The sequence below is a fragment of the Miniopterus schreibersii genome, assembly GCF_964146895.1.
Source record: "Miniopterus schreibersii genome assembly, chromosome: 9".
In the NCBI taxonomy this organism is placed as follows: domain Eukaryota; kingdom Metazoa; phylum Chordata; class Mammalia; order Chiroptera; family Miniopteridae; genus Miniopterus; species Miniopterus schreibersii.
The window spans coordinates 83,051,953-83,071,612 of NC_138118.1; the positions used below are offsets into that span (position 1 = coordinate 83,051,953).

Below are 19,660 nucleotides of genomic sequence, written 5' to 3' on the forward strand. Positions count from 1 at the left end.
TTAGTGCGAGGAAGACGGGCAGGCGTTCTTCAGCCTGGATGATGGGAACACCAAGTTCTCTGACCTGATCCAGCTCGTCGACTTCTACCAGCTCAACAAGGGGGTGCTGCCCTGCAAGCTGAAGCACCACTGCGTCCGCGTGGCCTTGTGACTCCAGGGCGGCTTGGCCGGTGGCTGGGGCCGCGCCCGTGTGGCCTGTGACCCCAGACCCACCGGGGCTGGCGGCTGGAGGGAGCCGACCCTGGAGGAGTAGGAGGCCTGTGCATGATTGAGAACACACTTTGATTCTATACCTTGGGAGCAAAATCGGCTCCTTAGGTGCCAACCCCCACGATTGGATAGTTTCTTGGACTTAATGGTGATTTGCTGCTGTGGACCCCGCCAGCCAAACCGGGGTCACAAAAGAGCGAGCGCTAATTTGAGGACAAACTGGAACCATCGTCCTGGCGGGGCCACGAGAGAAGTGATTGGGAATGAACTCTTGCCCTGGAATAATCTTGACAATTGAAACTGCGATGTTTACTTTTGTATTGATCACTCCTTTGCACTCCTTGTTTTCCATGTTGTCCTCGGCCTCTGGTGGCAGCCTGCAGCTTTTCAGTGCGTTCAAGACGGAGAGACGGTTCGGGATGGGCAGACGTCCCCGACGGAGTGCGGCCCCCAGAGGTGTCCAGAGGGCGGCCCCACCTCCTGCGGGTCTCCGCGGGTGGACTCAGCTTCCAAACAACAGAGACCCTCGCCCTTCCCGGTTTACTTGAAAAGCTTCTTAAAAAAATAGAGGTGTCACCTGTGGTCGGCATTGGGCACGTTTGTGGACCAGTCAGGCAGCCACCGTCTGTCAATCACTTCTCTGTGCACAGGTGCTGTGCTCGTGTCCCCAGGGTGCCACGTCTTCCACGGCGCAGGAGCCTTGATTTCTCAGAAAACTTAGTGCTCTGCGCCCGCCAGGGCTGAGTGGCCGCCGATAGCTGGGGACGGCAGCCCTCCTAAGACCCCCGGTACCCCCATCTGCCCGCGGTCTGTCCGCCTGGGCACCTGCAGCCTGCTCTAGAGCGATCGCCGCCCGACCCGCTGCAGTGGCCTGAGTCCCCTCCTGGCTTTTCTCCCTTGGGGATTCAAGGCTCTGATGAGAAAATGTCACCTGCTAAGCTTCCTGCAGCCACCTGCAGGTTTCCATGGTGACAGACATTGAAAGGGCACGTCCCTGGCCCGGCATTCCCGGTCTGTGCCTGATGACCCCCCCTATCCTGAGACCCCAGCGCAGGAGGCAGCTGTCGGCCCCCCTGCCGGCTCGTACCTCAAGGCAGCTGTGGACCTGGACCAGCTTCGTCGACAAGACCCTGCCTCCCGCTCCGGGGCATCAACGGGGCCCCGCCTCCAGCTCCGGGGTGTCAAAAAGACCCTGCCTCCAGCTCTGGGGTGTCAATGGGGCCCCACCTCCAGCTCCAGGGCATCAACAGGGCCCCACCTCCAGCTCCGGGGTGTCAGAAAGACCCTGCCTCCAGCTCTGGGGTGTCAACGGGGCCCCACCTCTGGCTCCAGGGCGTCAATGGGGCCCCGCCTCCCGCTCCGGGGCATCTAGGAGACCCTGTCTCCTGCTCCGGGGCATCAACACAACCCTGCCTCCCGCTCCGGGGCGTCAATGGGGCTTTGCCTCCCGCTCCGGGGCGTCAACACAACCCTGCCTCCTGCTCCGGGGCATCAATGGGGCCCTGCCTCCTGCTCCGGGGCATCCACGGGGCCCTGCCTCTCCCCGGGGCATCCACGGGGCCCTGCCTCTCCCCGGGGCACCCACGGGGCCCTGCCTCCTGCTCCGGGGCATCCATGGGGCCCTGCGTCCCTCCCCGGGGCGCCCTCGGGGCCCTGCCTCCTGCTCTGGGGCATCAAAGAGACCCTGCTTCCCGCTCCAGGGCGTCAACGCGGCCCTGCCTCCCACACCGGGGGGCCCTTGCAGCCGGCACCCGGTCCCCAGAACCGGGTCACCAGGTCTGAGAGTGGCCGCATCTTCCTTACCTTTGGTCTCTGACGAGCACACAGCGCGCTGTGGTGCAAAGTGATTTCCTTGTGCAGTAGCGGTTCCGACAGCGACTGGCCTCCGAACGTGCCGCCGGCTGCCCACATGCCACCACAGGGCTCCCGGGAGCACAGTTCAGACACACCGAAGGCCAGTCGGGTGTGGGCCCTGTGCTTCGTTTTATCCCACAGGCCGCACCCCCGTGGTTTTCCACGACTGTCCATTTATGCAAATGAAGAAGTTTTAGTTAAACGTTTTTAGCCATAAATGCTTGTTTTCTTCCTTTGTGCCCAGTTCACCCTTCATCCCATTGACCACGGCGGGCCTCTGTCCCGCGGGCGGCGCCCCCGAACCCACCAAGGGACTTGACAGCGCCGCCCGCCGCTCTTGCTGCGGGACACAAAGCAAAGCCTTAAAACGGCCCGAGCAGGGCCCTGCGGTCTCCGTCCTTTCACGCGGAGCCGGCCCGGCAGTGAGACCAGACAGGCCCGCCCCCCCCCCCGCCCCCGTAGACGTAGTGTGTGCAGCATTTCATATTTATCCGCACGCGTTTTATTTAAAGGACAGCAGAAGCTCGGCTCTGACGCAGCTTCGCATGCAGCTGTGTGACCTGGCCCTTCGCACCTCCCCGGCCGCCTGGCACCTCGCGCGGCCTCGCCCCGCCTGGGCCTGGGAGGGCCACCCGACAGCCGCCGGTCCCTGGAGGAGGCAGCGTCCACCCGCCGGCCAGGGCCCGAGGACATTCGGCCTTTATTTTTGTATTTCAACGACATGAATGTAAACGGGACAGCTCAGGGTCGTTTTGGAGCCTGTTGAGTTTATCTGCCTGTGATTTTCTTTCTAAGTGATACTCCGAGCAGCCACCTGGACGAAGAGGAGGAGGAGACACCGGTGCTTCAGGTGTCGGCGCCCCGCCAGCTCGGCTCGGGGCCGCAGGTCCAGGACGCTTTTTTGTTGCTAAACTTTGAAGAAATATGTGCCTCAGTCTAGAAGTTCTGTCTTCTGTTTTCTGCACCTAACACCTGACACTTAGACAAGCCTGCTCACCTTTGGGGCGGCCGCTCGCGTGGGGGAGTCAGGAGCTCGGCGCCCCCGGCTTGTCCGCATTTTCAGGGAATTGGAAGGTGCTCAGAGACGACACTTCTGTTCCATGTGCTTTGCTCCTCTCTGTACATAGCTACTCAGCTCATGAACCTAAGTATAAACTTTCAGGTATTTTTGTACAAATAAGGGACTGGTGATCTGTTTCTTGTAATTTGAAATAAACATTAATACAGTGTTCTTCATTTTCCACTGCTTGCAATGTCTCTGTATTTTGAACCCCTCCAGTTGGTCAGCAGCTGAACACCTTTGGGAGGTGACCGTGTGCCTCTTCCCACCAGGGGAGATGGGCTGGGTGGGGGGGGGTTTGGCTGGTGTGAGGCGTGTGAGCTCGCCTGGCCCTCCAAGTCCCGGGTTCTCAGATCGGTCACCAAGCAGGTGCTGGGTGACCCCAGCGGGCCTGTCCCCCCAGCCCCACCACAGGAACACCGGGGGAGGGCAGATCTCCACTGGAGTTTAGCAGACACCTCAGGAAACCCGTGGACATTCACATCTGACAAGTCCAGTGGCATCTGTCCTGCCTCAGTGACACAGTAAAAGTGGCAGCAGCCTCGGTTTTCTAGCCAAACAACAAACTGGCAGAAAGGAAATGGCTGCCCCGTGTCTCTGCTCCCCCAGGACCTCACCTAGGGATCCAATGTACCAGTCCCCTCGCGGCGGAGTGTGTGTGGGTTGTCACCAGCCAGCCTCGACCCCCGCAGGAGCTCGCCCGTGGCGTGCGGAGCTCTGCTGTCACCTGTTTTCGGGAGGGTCCTCTGGCAGCTTGCCCCTCTGTGGCCCAGCCTGCGCCCAGCCCTAGCCTCTGCCTCCCCTTCCAAGGCGGCCCCGTCTGCCCCGGTCCTGTGCCAGGTCAGAACCCGTGTCCTCCGTCAGCAGCACACCTGAGACGGTGGTTCACGTTCTCACTGCGTCGGTTCCTCAGTTCGTCTCCTCCCGGCCAGGCCTCGGACGTGCCTGGATGACCGGGGCCCTTCGTGTCAGCAGAGCCCCACTCAGCTGTCACACTTCCCTTGTGACTGGGGAAGGAGGGCGAGGCCGGTGGGAAGTGAGGGCCGGAGACTATGAAGTCAAGGGTATGGGTCTTTCTAAGAAATCAAGGGAATATGCCCCGGTGGCCTCGAGATGGGGCTAGAAAAGTGACCTCGGCTTTAAGTGGCCAAAACAAGGAGGCCGCCTGATTGGTCAGAGAAATCAGGTGTCCCTGAGGTGGAAGCAGCCAGTCGGTCCAGAGCTGCGCGCTCCCAGCAGGGAGAGGCCTGCGAACTGGTCCCGGTGGACTTTGGCCACTGTGGGCCCTTCCTTGGCAACAGCCTGCCCTGTGAGCTATTTTCTAACCTCCACGGCCAGACCCACGGCTGCGATGCCCGGTCACAGCACAGCCCGAGCTTGGCCCCTGCAGGCACTGGTCTGACCCGGGGCTGAAATTGACCTCCGAGGTCAACATCAGCCCTGGGGAGAGTCGTGCGTTACTTGTGCCGAAGGGAAAACCCTCCCGCACCCAGTTCCCATGACAGCTCCACTCTGTGCCACACGGGAGCCCTTCAGGAAGGGTTCAGGGGCGTGGGCCTGGAATCAACCGCAGGTGGCATCCTGCAGGGGCGCGTGGCTTTGGTCCCGACCCGACTGTGGACTTCTCCTAGGGGTCACCCGGGACCTCGGCACTCATAACCCAGGCTCAACAGGCCCCATACTAGGGATGAGAAGTTGTCCCCTGGGGGTGAGGGTGAGTCAGGTGCCCTGTCTCAGCAGGAGACAGCAGCTGCCACCCAGTGACCCTATAGCTCAGACATTTCGGGGCATGGAGTTCAAGGGTCATGTCTCAAGCCACGGGGGCTAGGAGGGCGGTGAACTGTCACCGAATGTCACAGAGCTGCCCACATGGAGATTCACACCCAGTTCCACCTGGAGGCAGGAGTTAAACCCCGTGGCCGCCGTGGCTGCAGCGAACAGTGTGTGTGAATTTAAATGAATGTAGAAGGTTCTTGCTGAGGTGGGACCAGTCTGTGGTCTTGGGAGGATGGTCTTGGGGCCGATGGCTCGGCTGCAGGCAGCTCTCAATGACAAAGATCCCACTGGACCAGACCTCGGCCCCACACACTCTGGCTGCCGATCATGTGCTCCTTGCCAGCCACCCCCCCTTGGTGGCACATTTCCTTAGGTGATCCCCTTGGTGACACGTGTCCTTAGGCATCCCCCCTTGGTGACACTTGTCCTTAGGTGTTCCCCCTTGGTGGCACGTGTCCTTAGGTGTTCCCCCTTGGTGGGACATGTCCTTAGGTGTCCCCCTTTGGTGGCACGTGTCCTTAGGTGTCCCCCCTTGGTGACACGTGTCCTTAGGTGTCCCCCCTTGGTGGCACGTGTCCTTAGGCCTGTGTGTGTTCAGCATCAGAGAGACGTTCTGTGTGCACGCACCCTGCAGCTGGCCTGCGTGCGCACAGCTGACCCTCCCGACTCCGAGGGCTGAGGAGGGAGAATGGGAACAGCAGCACCTAAGGATTTCTTACGAGGCCTCCGTTTGGATCATGAAAAGTCTTGAGTCTCGACAAGGCAGGGATGTTGAGGTCCGTGCACTGTCCCCGAGCTGACGGGGCTCTGACGCTCTGCAGGGCACTGCTCGGTGTGGATGGGCACAGAGCTCACCAGGGGCGAGGCTTTATCACAGAAATTAATGTTTAACCAGCCCACGGGCTGCAAAGGCAAAGCCAGGCGAACGTGTGGATTCGAGGCTGCAGGGCAGAGCTGCCCGGCGCTAGCCCCGGGCTGTTTCCACGTTCCAGCCCCACGCCAGGGGCTTTCCTGCCGTGAGCCGACCCACGGAGCAGACGTCCCAGCAGGTGAGTCTCGGCCTTTAGTCTTAATCAGATTATTGCTGTTGGAAATGGCGACACCTGTACCTCGACCTCCGGATCCACAGATCAGAGCTTCTGCTTAAAGGTTAATTCCCCTGCGGGCTGGAGAGTATTACTGGTGTTTAACGCCGTCTCGGGCTGTGGGATCCGCGCTGGGTGCCGGCGGGCACAGTCCCTGCTGCTGTCCGTCTGACGAGGTGGGTGTGGGCGTGAGGGTCCAGGCAGGACCGACCCACCCTCTGCCCCCTCTGCTGCTTCTCACCACCCGGCCTGGGTGCTGGGAGGGCCCAGGCAGGACCGACCCACCCTCTGCCCCCTCTGCTGCTTCTCACCACCCGGCCTGGGTGCTGGGCACCCTGGAGCCTCTGTTTCTCCCTCTGTAAAATGGGGTGTTTGTAGTAGCTTGAGGGTTAAATTACATAGTGGCTGGGAATATCTGGCACAGGGCAGATGATTAATAAATATCATACTCCCCTTATCTTTGGTTACTGCCAAGAAGGACGACCTTCTCACGTATTTAGGAGACGTTTTGTTTGCATTTCTGAGACATGCTTCTATTTCTATCGCGTTGTCTTTTTCATATTGAAATGGTCTTTCGGGGGGTTTTTGGTAAATCCTCACCTGAGGATATTTTTTCTGTTGATTTTTAGAGAGAGCGGAGGAAGGGAAGGAGGGGGGGAGAAACATCGGTGGGCGGCCTCCCACACCTGCCCTGACTGGGGCCGGGGTCCTGCCTGGAGCCCAGGCGTGGCCCTTGCCTGGGAATCGAACCCGAGGCCTTTGGTGCCCGGGGCCCGCACTCTGACCGCTGAGCCGCCGGCCAGGGCAACGACAGGCTTTTGCATCTGCTCATCAGTTTGAGGGAAATGGAAAGGGCTGCACTATCGCGTGTCCCCACCCACGCACGGCCTCGGTTTTCACGCATCCAGGTTAACGTCTTCGACGCTTTTATAAGTCTCTTCATACAACTCTAGCACGGCTCTTGTCCGGGTCCGCCCCACTGTCCTGTCTGGTCATCGGCGCCGTAGATGGCCCGGCGGCGGGCCCACCGTCCCCCTCAGGGGGCAAGGACAGGCCCTCCTCAGAGCCTGGTCCCGCCCCGGCCGCCGTCGTCACCGGCCCACATCTCCTTTCTACCCCGTGTTTAAGCCTCAGACCCAGTCACTCTTTCACTCGTCTGAGCGAAGCTGGGGGGCTGCCCCACGCACCTGCAGCACGTTGCCGCCCGCACACGCTTCCTAGGGCCGGCCTTGTCCTCCGAGCGCCACCCGCGTGCCTGCCCACCGGGCCTCCGCTCAGCTGTGCCCTCCTCAGGCCCTCGGCAGCGCCGGGCACAGCCGACAGCTGGGGACTCCTCTCTCCTGTTTATTGGTCTGTGGTCTGTCCGCCACCCTGCCCCGGGACCCCATAGTGGACCCGGCCATGCCCAGCGGGAGGGCGGGCTGGCTGCTGGGAGCAGCGTGGGGTGACGCCACTCAGCCCTGTGAGCCCTGTGACCTCGGGCAAGTGTCCTGACCTCCCAGGGCATGTGACGATATTATCCACATGCGAGGTGGCTGTGAGGGACTGAGTGAGCCTGTGAAATGACTGTGCTGGAAACCTCCTGGAATGCCAGGTACTATCACGGTGACTGTGAAATGCAAGATGCCCCCCTGCCCACGGAGGTCAGAGCTGGGGTCAGCCCCCCACCCACCCGTGTCCCCTCCGGTGTCTCCCCCATGTGTCACCTGGGGCTACCGCGGGCTGCGCTGGCTAAGCTGTGTGCCCTAAGCAGAGGGCAGAGGGGCCCAGACCCCGGCCGCAGCCCTGTGCACACGCCACCTGCATGTGGCCACCGGCTCAGTGCGGGGAGCTGGCCAGCTGCCTCTGCCCTGCGGGCCGTCCACCTCCCAGGGCTGAGGCCGAGCTTCCTCCTGGCTGGGTGGTTCCCCACCAGAGCTGGCCCTGCCCCACGCACAGGGGCCCAGTCTCTCCACTGCCCCTTGGGCCATGCCCAGCCCGTCCCTCAGCGGCCCTGTGCCAGCTCCCTTGCCAGCCCGCCCACCTGCTGGGGGCAGCCCTGTGCCCCTGGCCTGCTCAAGCCCACGGGTCTCCACCCCGGGAGAGCACAGGCTCTGGGAAGAGATGCTGCTTAACTGAACCAGGCTGGATGGCCCTGCAGGTGGAGTTCCTGGGTCCTGACAGCCACGGGCCCTGAGGATGGGTGTCTGCATGTATGTGGTGAGCATGTGCACATGCCTGCATGCGTGTGCGTGTGGGTGTGAATGTGTCTACATCCTGTGTGTGTGTGTGTGTGTGTGTGTGTGGTGTGCGATGGGAGCAGAGGAACCCCCCTGCCCCTCCTGGCCTGAGTGGCTCCCCCCGGTCCCCCTTTCCACATCCAGGGTTCTCTGTGCTCCCCTTAGAAGCAAAGGGGGCCCTGTCCTCCTGCCCTGACCAGCCCTCCCGGGAAGGTGGAGGGGAGAGAGGGACCACGCCGCTTTGTGAAGACCTGTGTGTTCTGGATGCTGGTAGCTCCAGGGTGAAAGAACAGGGCCTTGAGTTAGATGGGCCTGGGTTCGATCCTCACCTGCCTCTGCTTCTCTGTGATAGGGAACAAGAGCGAAGGAGCTTGGCACACTGAGCCTCGGTCCTTCCTGGCACAGGGGTCCCGGTAGCCCCGGGAAGGAGATGAGAGGAGCTGGCCCAGCGTGTGGCCCGGTGTGGCCTAGCGCTGTCACAGAGCGAGCGCTCCTGGCGTCCCAGGCCCGGCCGGCCCTCGTCACCCCGGGACGGAGCCTGCTCAGAGGATGCCCAGGGTCTCCAGGAGCCCTGGCAGAGTCTGGGTCCCTCTCCGTGAGCTGGGAACCCAGGAACCTTTCCCTCGGCCCCTCGCCTCCAGCCCCGGCAGGCTCTACTGTCCCCTGGGCCCTGCTCTGCCCTCCCTGGCCCCGGTGTCCTGGGGGCGGGCAGGAGGCAGCGGAGGGAAGACGCTGCCAATAAATGAGCGGATCCAGCGCCGCTCTGATTGGCTTCAGGGAGGCGGACACTCTGTCTACATAAATGGCAATCGCATAATCGCATCCTCTGTGCCTTTCAACTGTCACCGGGGAGAGAGGGACGACGGATAGCAAGCACTCCGGCTGCCTGTGAGTACCACCCTTTGTCCCCAGAGTCTGGGGACCGGCCTGGGGAGCCGGCTCCCGGGCGCTACGACCCAGGCTCAGGGACTGGAGGGAGGTGCGCCTGTTGATCCCAGCTGGGGCCGATTTCCTTCCGTGGTGATGAGTTGGCATCCGCCGGGTGCAGGTGGGGATGCTACGGGAACTTTCCGAGGACGCAGGTGCCCGCCCAGTGCGCCTGCTTTCTGTGCGTCCCCTCTGAGCAAGAAGTCAGGCTGTGTCAGGAACTTGTGATGGTTCTGAGCAGCGTTCTCTCCGAGCCTTGATGAGACACAGGAGTGAGGACATGGGCTCCAGCTGGTTCCTGGGCCATCTGGGGCCCACGGGGCTGGGGCAGGAGGCGGAGGCGGAGGCGGAGGCGGAGGCGAGGGGGAGGCAGGGGCTGGGCAGACCAGTCTGCATGGGGTTCAGCCAGTGCCCAGGCCCCTGCCCTCACGGCGAAGGGAGCCCAGGGTGGCCTCCCACGGGGAGCTTGTAAAACTAGGTCTGGTGTTTGTAAAAGGCCGGGCACGTAGGTGGTTAACATGGGAGCTGTGTTATTAATAAGCAGGTAAACAGCAGGTGGGGGAGCGGGAGGGGCTGGGAACCCTGCTGAGTGGCCCTTCCGCAGTGGGTATTTGTTCTGCCCATCTCCAGGGGAAACCCAAGCAGCTGACCTGGTTTTCCCCCCGAATCCCATTTCTCTCTCAAAGGCCCAGGGTCTGGGCTCCTTACCATGGGTTTCTCGTTGACATCAGCAGTGTTTCCCTCCCAGCAAGCTGGCCGTCGCCGGGTTTCTGAGGGGCCAGAGGGAAATAGACTCTCTCTCTCTACTTGGGGACAGCCTGCGAGGTCCCTGGCAGGGACAGCGGACATCCTGGCACAGTTCAGACGGCAGGATGGAGAGTGTCTGGGTGTTGCTGAAAGAGACAAGGTCGTGCCATTCTCCGCAGCCTCTTTCCCGCTCTGGGCAGGTGGTGGTGGGTGTCTGCGTGCAGCCAGGTGGATTCGAAAAGCTAAAATAAACAAGACCCCTTACGCGTCCACCATTCAGAGACCTGGCCGGAGGTGCGTTACATCCGCTGCCCCTCTTCAGGATGACCTCCGAGGGGTGGGGCCCTGTCCCCGTGGAAACCCACCTGAGCCTGGTGGTCAGTGGGGGTGTCTCTGGGGAGATGAGACTCCCCTGATATTTTAGGGGAGCAGTCCTGAGGTCCCTGTGGGTGCTCAGGCGTAGGGGAAAGCCGAGTGGATGGGGCCTCCGAGGGAAGGCTCACATCCCACGGTGTTTTCCGTGGGGGCTGGGCCCTGGGAGTGGCGGGCGTGGTGGCCCCAGGCTGAAGGAAGCCGACCTGGCCTGGCGGGTGCCCAGAGCAACCCGAGGAGCTGCGGTGAGCAGGGTGGGCGGTGCGGCACCCGCCTCCCCGAGCCCGTCGCCTCGCGTCCTGAGTGAGCTCTGCGGCTGCTGGCGGAGCTGCTGCGCAGGCTGAGCCCGGAGGATAAGTGCTCACCCGGGGCCTGTGTGCCGGGAGGACCCGGCGTCTGCAGCTCGGGAGGAGGTGGGGGCAGGCGCCTCTCCTGGGCGCCGAGGACCACGGGCTTCCTTCAGCCTCCGCCTTTGGGTTTCCATCCCATCCTCCCTCCTGGGCTCGGTGCTGCCCCAGAGCCCTTTTCTGCATGTGGGGAAGGGGCAGGACCCTGACCACATTCCTAGTGGCAGGCGGTGCCCCCCAGCCATGGCCAGAGCCCCCTCTGGGGCCTGTGGACTCTGCGTCCTCAGGGCACACCTGGCCACAGGTAGTAGACAGGGCAGGTGGGCAGGGACGCCTGGCGGCAGGTGTCTGGGAAGGAGCCCCCTGCAGTCAGGACTACCCACCTCTGCTCCTGTGACTGTGCGGCCGAGGTCGGGCCCCAGCGCCCTGAGCCCTCCCAGGCCAGCAGTGATCCCACACCCTGGCAGGGTGCCGAGAGAGACGTGGGACACGGCTGGTGCCAGCCTAGCTGGTCTGGCAACATTGAGTCGTTTGGTTTCTTGGGCCACAAGATGGGACAATCAAGGGCCTATGTGGTCTCGGGATTTGTCTTGGGGGAGCCACCGATGCAGGCTTCTCAGCCCCGGGGTGACAGGCCAGCACCGGTGCCCAGGGAGGAGCCCCAGGGAGTGAGGAGCCAGTATTCAGCGTGGAACTGATTCGGGAGAAAGCAAACGCTCCCCGAGAGCATGCGACACGTGGCGCAGAGACACAGCGGCGGGCGTCCCGACACGATGAGCGGACATGGGCCGCAACGCAGGAAGCGGGGCTGGGGCTTGATGGACAGTCTCGGGTCCACGGAGAAGGCAGGTGGCCGTGGCCTTCGTGGACTGTTAGCGTGGCTTCAAGGGAAGACCAGAAAGGGGCACAAGAATCGAGGAGAAAATAAGGAAAACGTTCGGGGGGCGGAGGGCTTCCCATCTGAGAAGAACGTTCCCTGGAAAACACGGGAACAAAGTGGAAACAGAAGGAAAGTGAAAACTAAAACCACCGGGCGGTTTCTCCACGAACCTGTCAGGGTAGCAAACAGGAAAGAAAATGAAGCCATCCGAATTATTCCAAATTTAATTTTAAGTGTGATTAATGTAATCAAGGTTTTAGCCTAATTTACATTTATAATGTGGATGAACGATAAGAGCTCACAGAAACGGGTGGGGTGTTCACGCTCACCCAGCAGGCCTGAGGGCGGGGACATTTTTCTGTCACTCGAGTTTGTGTGGAAAGAAGTTGTGCAACATGCAAAGTACCCGAGGGACCCACACCTTAGTTCATCGGGGAGTTAGGCCTTTGAGGGACAGATTTAACAGGATGGCTTCGCCTCTCACAGCTCCCAACACCCACCAACCTCATGGGACTGAGCCGTGTCCCAGAAACGCCCGGAAGTCCCCTCGTGGCAGGTTAAGTGAGGATTCGTACAGGCACTGCATTAGTATTGTGAATATAGGAATTAGGCCTGCGGAGAAAGTAAGGGAGAGAAGGGCTCCAAATAATATACAAGCCGGGCTGAGCACTATAGGGTGTCCCCCCATAATGTATACTCACTATAACAGCTGATCATTTACTTCATTTTCACTCCTTTTCAGGTTTAACTGATTTGAAATAAGGGGTGAAGCCAGACTAAGCTTTGGACAGAGAAAATTTATCCTAAAAGGCCACTAGACTATTTCACGGGGACACATGAGAGATAAAGTTTACGGGACAAAACTGGCCACAGCCGATGCACCAAGGGCCCACAGATACCACATGAAATGAGCCTTGATGTTGGCAATTCCATTGCGTCGCATTATCAGCAGGGCCTGGACCAGAACGGTCACCAGTTTGAAAACAGGCGTTGACCAAAAAAAGTATTTATGTCTGTAGATTCTCTTAAATTTTGAAATTGAACTGTAGGTTAATAAACACGGACTTTATAGTCACTCAAAGTGCGGATGCACGTTTTTGGGGACACCCTGTATTTGAATTGTCTGAGCCAGGAGGAAACGGGGGCAACGCCGACCGGTGTAATGCGGCTGACAGCTCTTTTCCTTTGAAACCGCTTCAGTGAGGAATTTCTTGGTCAGCTTTACATCACTCACAACCGGCGGCAGGGGTGTGAGTGGAAGTAGCAGCGTTTTCCGTGGGAGCCCAGTGGAAACCGTGACATCACTTCCCAACGGCTCCTTTCCGTGGAGACCCGCGGCCAACAACAAACACGCGCGGCGGGGCCGTGTGGGACGCGGGGGTGGACGAGGCAGCCGAGGCGGCTCCCTCCTTTCCTGGCAGAGGGTCCGGGCTTCGCCCTGAAGCCCAACCCGTGTCCGCATCTCTCACTCGAACCTGATGTCTGAGCGTGGCCAGGTGACCTGGCCACTCAGGGTGGCGGCCGCCTGTCCTTTCTGGCGTAATTACTGCAGGATCCAGACGGTGCCGCAGCCCAGGGGGCCTGCTCCAGGCAGCATCTCCCTGCCGGGGGACGAGGGAGGAAACTGAGGCCCGGAGGGGCCGACAGCCAGACGGCCTCTTCCAGCAGTTAGGGCTCGGCCCCTTGACTCTGAGCCTGGACCCGCTGTCCTTTGTCCCCGGGCAGCTGAGACAGAGGACACAGCCCTGCTGGACTGCAGTCCCGAGGAGGCTGTGAGGTGCGGCAGGGAGCCTCCAGGCCAGAGCAGGCCGATGGGCAGCAGGCGGCTGCCGGGCAGAGCCGTTGCCCCTCGGCTCGGGCCTGTGCGGGGCCTCCCGTCTGCTGACGTGGCCTGGAGCGTGGAGAGAACGCGCGTGCTGGGCGCCCAGCCAGATGCAGGGTCCTGAGCCCCGGTTAGAGTTCCGTGCGGTGCTTCGTATCCCGGCCGCTGCCCAGGCTAAGGATGGGGGCCGGGGGCGGTCAGGGGCCACCATCCCCGGGAAGAGCCGCCCACGCCCAGAGCCGTCCTGCGCGCAGGAATGTGATCTGGGTGAACTGAGGGAGGCGCCCTGGGAGCGGTCCTGCAGGCGCGGGGAGGAACTGGTTTTCTGAGTTTCTGATCTTAAGGTTTTTCTCAGGGTTTGACAGCCTGTGCTCTGGCCAAACCTGCTGGATGTGCCCGGGCCTGGCTGGGGTCCAGCGTGCCCGGGAGGTGCCGGTCAGTGGGCAGAGCTTGGGGCCCGCTGTGGCCCTGACCTCCCCAGCGGGCCGTGCGCTCTGGGTCAGGTGGCTCAGTCTCTGAGCTTCGGCCTCCACATCTGGGGAGGGAGGGAGGGGGTGACAGTCCCGACAGTGTGATTGCAAAGATGAAATAAGAGATCACAGGCAGAGAGCTTGACGTGGGACTTGGCCCATGTAAGTTCATGGAAATGTTCACCTTTTAAAAAACTTCTAAATGTGTTTTTACTGACTTTTTTTAGAGAGAGGGGAAGGAAGGGAGAGGGAGAGAGAGAGAGTCATTGATCGGCTGCCTCCTGCAGGCCCTCGACTGGGGATGGAGCCCACACCTGGGCATGGCCCTGACCGGGAGTCGAGCTGCGACCTCTTGGCACACGGGATGAGGCTCTACCAGTGGAGCCACACGGCTGGGCATGAGCCCTTTCCTAAGCCGACCGGAGGACCCCTGTTTCAACAAGAGTACCTCGACTTACCCAAAAGTGAAGGCAGGAGGGGAAGACGGCGGTAAGGGGGGTGCCTGTGTGCGGTGGGAGGCCAGGGGCTTAATGACCGGAGGCTCAGGAGGGGCACCTTGGCCTCACGGAGGAAGAAGCAGAGCGTCCGTCTCGGCGCGGCTGCCACCAGCCTGGATTTCCGAGGACCCACAGCTGCTCTGACGCCGTGGTCTCAATTCCGACCCCGGGCGCTGCCGGCGGGGCCCAGCCCTGCCTGGCTCTCGTTTTCTATCCTGATAGAAGGAAAGCGTTTACATCCTTTTTACGCTTTTCCCGGGAAAATGCCTCCAAAAGCGTGTCTCCCTCTGGGACTGGGATGCCCTGTCTCTCCTCTCTCCTGGGCACAGAAACGTCGGTCTAGGCACAGGGCTCACTGGCTGCTTTCCCGTCAGTCGGCTGGCTCCTGGCCGGGCTCTTCCTGCGTGGGGACAGGACCGCGGGGGACCCAGCAGGACTGGACCTTCCCGCTCTGACCGTAGGGAAGCTTCTAGCAACGAGATGCGTCCGGTGATGAGGGCGACTGTCTGTTCAGCTGTCCCCCAAATCCTCTAAGTTCCCTCCTAACTCCTAGGACTCTGGCCAGCACTGCGTTGTTTAGAAACGAAGCTGTTACTTAACTGAGTGTCTGTGGGTGACCCTGAATCCTATGAATCATGAGAATAATCCACCCTGGCCGGGGCTGCTCTGTGGTCAGAGCGTCGGCCCGCCCACCGAAGGTGGTGGGTTTGAGTCCCAGTAAAGGGCACGCACCTGGGTTGCAGGTTCGATCCCTGGCCCGTCAGGGCACGTGCGGGAGGCAACCCATCGGTGAGTCTCGCGCGTCGATGTTTCTCTCTCTCTCTCTCTCTCTCTCCCTTCCACGCTCTCTAAAAAGCAGTGGAAAAAATATCCTCGAGTGAAGATTAACAAAAACAAAACAAAAAAATACCAAGCCGTCTAGAGGCCTGGTGGCCACAGCCAGTGTGGCACATCCTTCAGACTTCCCGTGGCTCCCTCTCAGCCTCTGAAAACAGGCACGGGGCTGGCACCATCTGTGCCCGTCACTGATGTGACAAGACGCCGGGACAGAAGTCCAGGGACGAGGCCGGCTCGTGCCATGTGCAGTGAGGTCAGGGGCTCCTCGCGAAATGCCAGGGGCTCAGCTGCTGCCCGGCGCTGCCCCCGGGTTATGTCAACAGAAACTGCTTCAGGGGCCTGGAGAGGCATCGGCCGTGGCCTTTATCACCGTCTACATCTTCTAGCCAATATTTGCCCAGCTCAGGGACACGAAATATCAGACAGATACAGAAATGAGCCCCAGATTCTCTGTGGTTTGCGCTACGAGCCTCCTAGGGAGGTCTCTGGGATTCTAAAATAGTAACCAGGTCTTATCCTGCAGCCCCACTAGGGATATTTCTTTGGGGGCAAGTGCGTGTGTGAGTGTCTGTTTCTTTCTTGAGGCAGCTGGTGCTCCGAGAACCCAGGCATCGCGCTGAACTTCACACAGTCCCTCCCCCTGAGCCCCACCTGCGCACGGCGTGGGCTGCCCCGGGATCAAGCCGATAGGGGTCACTCGAATATCTAAAGGTTTAAAAAAATACTACGCAGCTGTAAAAAAGAAGGATCTGTTGCCCTTTGGGACAGCGTGGAGAATATTATGCTGAGCGAAATAAGCCCGTCAGGTATCCCATGATCTCACCCACACGGGGAATCTAATAAACAAAATAAACTGACGAACAAAATAGATCCAGAGATATGGAGGCAGGGAACAGACTGAGCGATCTCAGAGGGAAGGCGCGGGGGTGGGGGGAGAGATTAACCAAATAACTGACATGCATATATGCATTAGAGCTTCTGCAATCTCACCGAAATGGCAGGGGCGAGTCCAGTGAGCAAGCTGTTTGTGAAAGGAGGACTCCAAAGGGCCGAGAAGTGTGGGAACCCGGTGAACTTATCAATCAAAGTGTCAGGATAGGGAGCGAGTCAGACAGGAGCCGGGACATCAAAGGGAGAGGAGGGGTAGAGCGGCCTCGTGCATTCCTGCACGTCTGCAGGGCCTAAGGTAAAAATCTTAAGCCGAAACAGGCTTCACGTACTTGGACTTAGGGTCATCAGGTCGCTGACTCCATCTCAGGACATCACTCAGCTACGTGGGCGACAGTCCCTCCTGGCACGTACACGGGGCGGTTCACCCACGGGGGTTGGGGGGCTGAAGGGACAGGCGCGGAGGAGGCCGGGAAGACCGGGCCCGTGAACACTGAGCTCGGTAACTGACCAGGGGGCTCCCCCCGCGGTGCCCACTCGGTCCCCCCGAGTGTATCTCTACACAGCCAGTAAATCGCTTGCTTTGTTACGCTTTGTCTCTTGGTTGAAACTGGCCTGAATCAAGACGGGAAACAGGTATTGCGTACACTCCCTGGACTAGATCAAGAATTAAGGAGTCTGCTGAACGATTTCCCTGACCTTCTCCAGGACCCTGGTGGGTTTGCAAAGGGACTTAATTTAACGGTGAGAGAATACGGCCCTGGCTTTTCTGACCAATTCCAACTGAGATACTCACTGGTTTCTGGGAGCCAAACAACAGAATTGCTGAGGAGGGTCCGCTGGAAGCTCCTGTGGGACGTGTTTTTATGGTAGAGAGCCCGGTCACCTTGAGACGGGTGATAGGAAACCGAAATGGGGATGGGACGGAAGAGAGCCCGGGCTGAAGCCCCCTTTCCTCTGACTCCCCAGTGGCCAGAGCAGCCCAGCCCCGGCCCTCCTGTGGCCTCCTCTGGGCCCTTCCTTGTTTCACTGCCCCAAGTATATTTTTGCTGCGGCCAATAAACTTGCTGGCTTTTCTACACTTTGTCTCTTGATTGAAATCTTTCCTTCAAGAAGACTGTCATCTTGCCAGTGACATATTCAATAGCTGGTCAGGGGCCAGCGTCATCATCACAGTTGGCACGGACATGGAAACGAGTGTGTCCCTCCCACCAGTGTGGACAGTGAGAGCGCCAGATGTGGCGCCGTCTATAGTTGACCAGCTGGAGAGCGGTGGAGGCGTCCGGCCAGCGTCTCCAGCTCCAGGGTCACTTCCCCGGCTTCCGCACGTAGAAGGAGAGCTTGCCTGACGTGGGACCTCGTGGTCCCCGGGGCACTTGGGGCACTGCCCAGGCGGCCCCAGCGGTCAGCCTGCTTGGACACCCCCACTCCCGTGTGGTTTCCTGTTGACCAACCGGTCTCCTCATCTCTGCAGTTTCTCTCCCGAGGACGCCCAGCACCATGGACGCGAGCGAGTTCAGGAGGAGAGGGCGGGAGATGGTGGATTACATAGCAGACTACATCGAGGGCATCGAGGGACGCCAGGTCTACCCCGACGTGGAGCCCGGTTACCTGCGCCCCCTGATCCCCAGCTGCGCCCCCCAGGAGCCGGACGCCTATGAGGACATCATGAAGGACGTGGAGAAGATCATCATGCCGGGGGTGAGTGTTCCCGCGTCAGGGTCAGGAGGACTGGCGTCGATGGGGCACCTGCCGGGCCCTGGGGGTTCCCATGGAGCATGTCCCCTGATCCTCGCAGCCACCCCCCTGGACAGACGCCCTTGTCATTTCTAGTTTACAGCTGAGGCTCAGAGCGGTTAGGCGATTAGTCTAAGTTCACACAGCTAGGAAGTGATGGAGTCAGGATGGCAACCCAGATCGGGGGGCTCCCAGGGCGGTGAGTGTCTTTCCCTGGGTCCGTCCCCTGCCGGAGACCCTGCCGTGTGAGCGGGCGGATGTGACGGGTGGAGGCGAGAGCCCCAGGGGTGGCTGGAAGTAAGTCGGTCGCTTAGAATGCAGCGCAGGCCTGCAGTCCACGCTCACAGAGGGCAAGTCGCACGAGCACAGGAATGTTCTGTTGATCTATTTGAGAACGGGGGACTTGGCTCTTCTGCCCAGAGTCACAGTTCGCGTGGTGCATGGAGGGCCCCGGACGGGTGTGGGCAGAACCTCGGCGGCCGTCACCCCGCGTGACTCCGAAGTGGGCGGCAGTTCCGGGTCAAAGGACGCACACCGTGGCTTCATGTCTCCACAGCGAGGTCTCCCTGCCGGGAGGTCGCCTCGGCAGATGTGGGAGGAGCGGCCCCAGGCCCTGCCCCCACCCATCACCTTTAGACCGGACGCCAGCCCAGGTGGGGCCCCAGCCCTGGGACCTCACAGCTCAGGGGCTCGGCCCAGATGCTCCTCCCCAGGAGTGTCCCTGACATTTGCACTCTGAGCCCAGCACGGGTGGTGCTGGCATTGCCGACCGGTCATGTAAACACACTGCGCCCTCAGCATCACCCCCCGGGGATGTGTGTTAAACGTCAGGCTCTGCTGCCATGTGCAATACCACCAGCTGGGCGCTCGCACTGCAAACCCCTCCTTCCCGGGGCTCCGAGGCCTGGGTCCGAGATCACAGGCCCACAGACCCGGCCCGGTGAGGGTCTCATCCTGGCCTGCAGACGGCCAGGGTCCTCACATGGCCCGTCCTCCCTCAGATCTAATCTAACCCCGCCCCCTAATAGTCACACTGTGGGGGGCACCAACTAAGGACGCGTCCCCTCACAACAGGGCGGACAGGAGACTGTGGAATTCTTCCTGCAGGTTAGATGGGGGCCGTCCCTGCCAGAGCGGGGCTGGGCAGAGCAGGGCTTTGGGGCGGTGTCCCTGTGAGGGAAGCCCAGCCCGCCCCCTGCTAGCTGTGTGACTGCAGGGACAGTCGTCAAGCTCTCTGGGCCCCGGCTGACCGAGGGCCAGTTTAGGAGCATCCACCTCAGGTGCTGATGGCAGCTGGGGACAGAGGGATGAAGGGGCCGGAGGGAAGGGACTCAACAGGGGAGGGCGGGGTGGCAGCGAAACCGGGTGAGGAAACCTCCACAATCAGGCCTTTTTAGATTTTTTTCTGATTTAGACTTTTTGTTTATACTGAGCAGTTTTAGAAAACCAGGTTTCCAACACGGAGCTGGGCCTCGGGTGCGAGCGGCTCCCGACACGCACTCCTCGCCAGAATTGCAAACACTTGTTTTAGGGACGTCCCTGGCTGTGCACACTGAGGGGCTGGGTCATGGGGGCTCCTCTCACGCCGAGTGACCGCCATCCCCTCGCAGGTGACCCACTGGCACAGCCCCCGATTCTTCGCTTACTTCCCCACGGCCAGCTCCTACCCGGCCATGCTCGCTGACATGCTGTGTGGGGCCATCGGCTGCATCGGCTTCTCCTGGGTGAGTGTCGGGGACCCGGGTCCTGCCCTGGGGACGTGGTGTGTCTTCTCAGAGGCCTGAGTGGGGGGCAGCGCCCCTGGGAGACAGGATGAGGGTCTGGCCCTGGAGAGGGGGCCTCATGGGGGAGTGAAACACAGGGGCCTAGAGAGAAAGACACCCTTCTGGAAAAGTTATCAGCGACCACCAGGCACTCTGCACAGCCAGCTTC

The 19,660-nt window shown here is 60.8% G+C and overlaps 2 protein-coding genes across 13 annotated transcripts in view; both read left to right on the forward strand.

The window, feature by feature from the left end:
• GRB10 (growth factor receptor bound protein 10) overlaps window positions 1–3,300 on the forward strand; it is a 107,720-nt gene extending 104,420 nt beyond the window's left edge. For all 8 annotated transcript variants that reach the window (XM_081147808.1, XM_081147810.1, XM_081147815.1 and 5 more), the window contains one exon: window positions 5–3,300. In XM_081147808.1, coding sequence (XP_081003934.1) covers window positions 5–151 — 147 coding nt within the window. In that variant the 3' untranslated portion in view covers window positions 152–3,300. The remainder of the gene's footprint in view (window positions 1–4) is intronic.
• Window positions 3,301–5,811: 2,511 nt separating this feature from the next.
• DDC (dopa decarboxylase) overlaps window positions 5,812–19,660 on the forward strand; it is a 44,545-nt gene continuing 30,696 nt past the window's right edge. The window contains exons 1-3 of one of the 5 annotated variants that reach the window (XM_081147323.1): window positions 5,812–5,949; window positions 17,466–17,692; window positions 19,339–19,452. In XM_081147323.1, the coding sequence (XP_081003449.1) occupies window positions 17,492–17,692; window positions 19,339–19,452 (315 nt within the window). In that variant the 5' untranslated portion in view covers window positions 5,812–5,949; window positions 17,466–17,491. Of the gene's footprint in view, window positions 5,950–6,071; window positions 6,162–9,038; window positions 9,093–16,209; window positions 16,290–17,465; window positions 17,693–19,338; window positions 19,453–19,660 lie in introns of those variants that run through there. The other 4 variants (XM_081147320.1, XM_081147319.1, XM_081147321.1 and 1 more) reach the window with 4 other exon arrangements.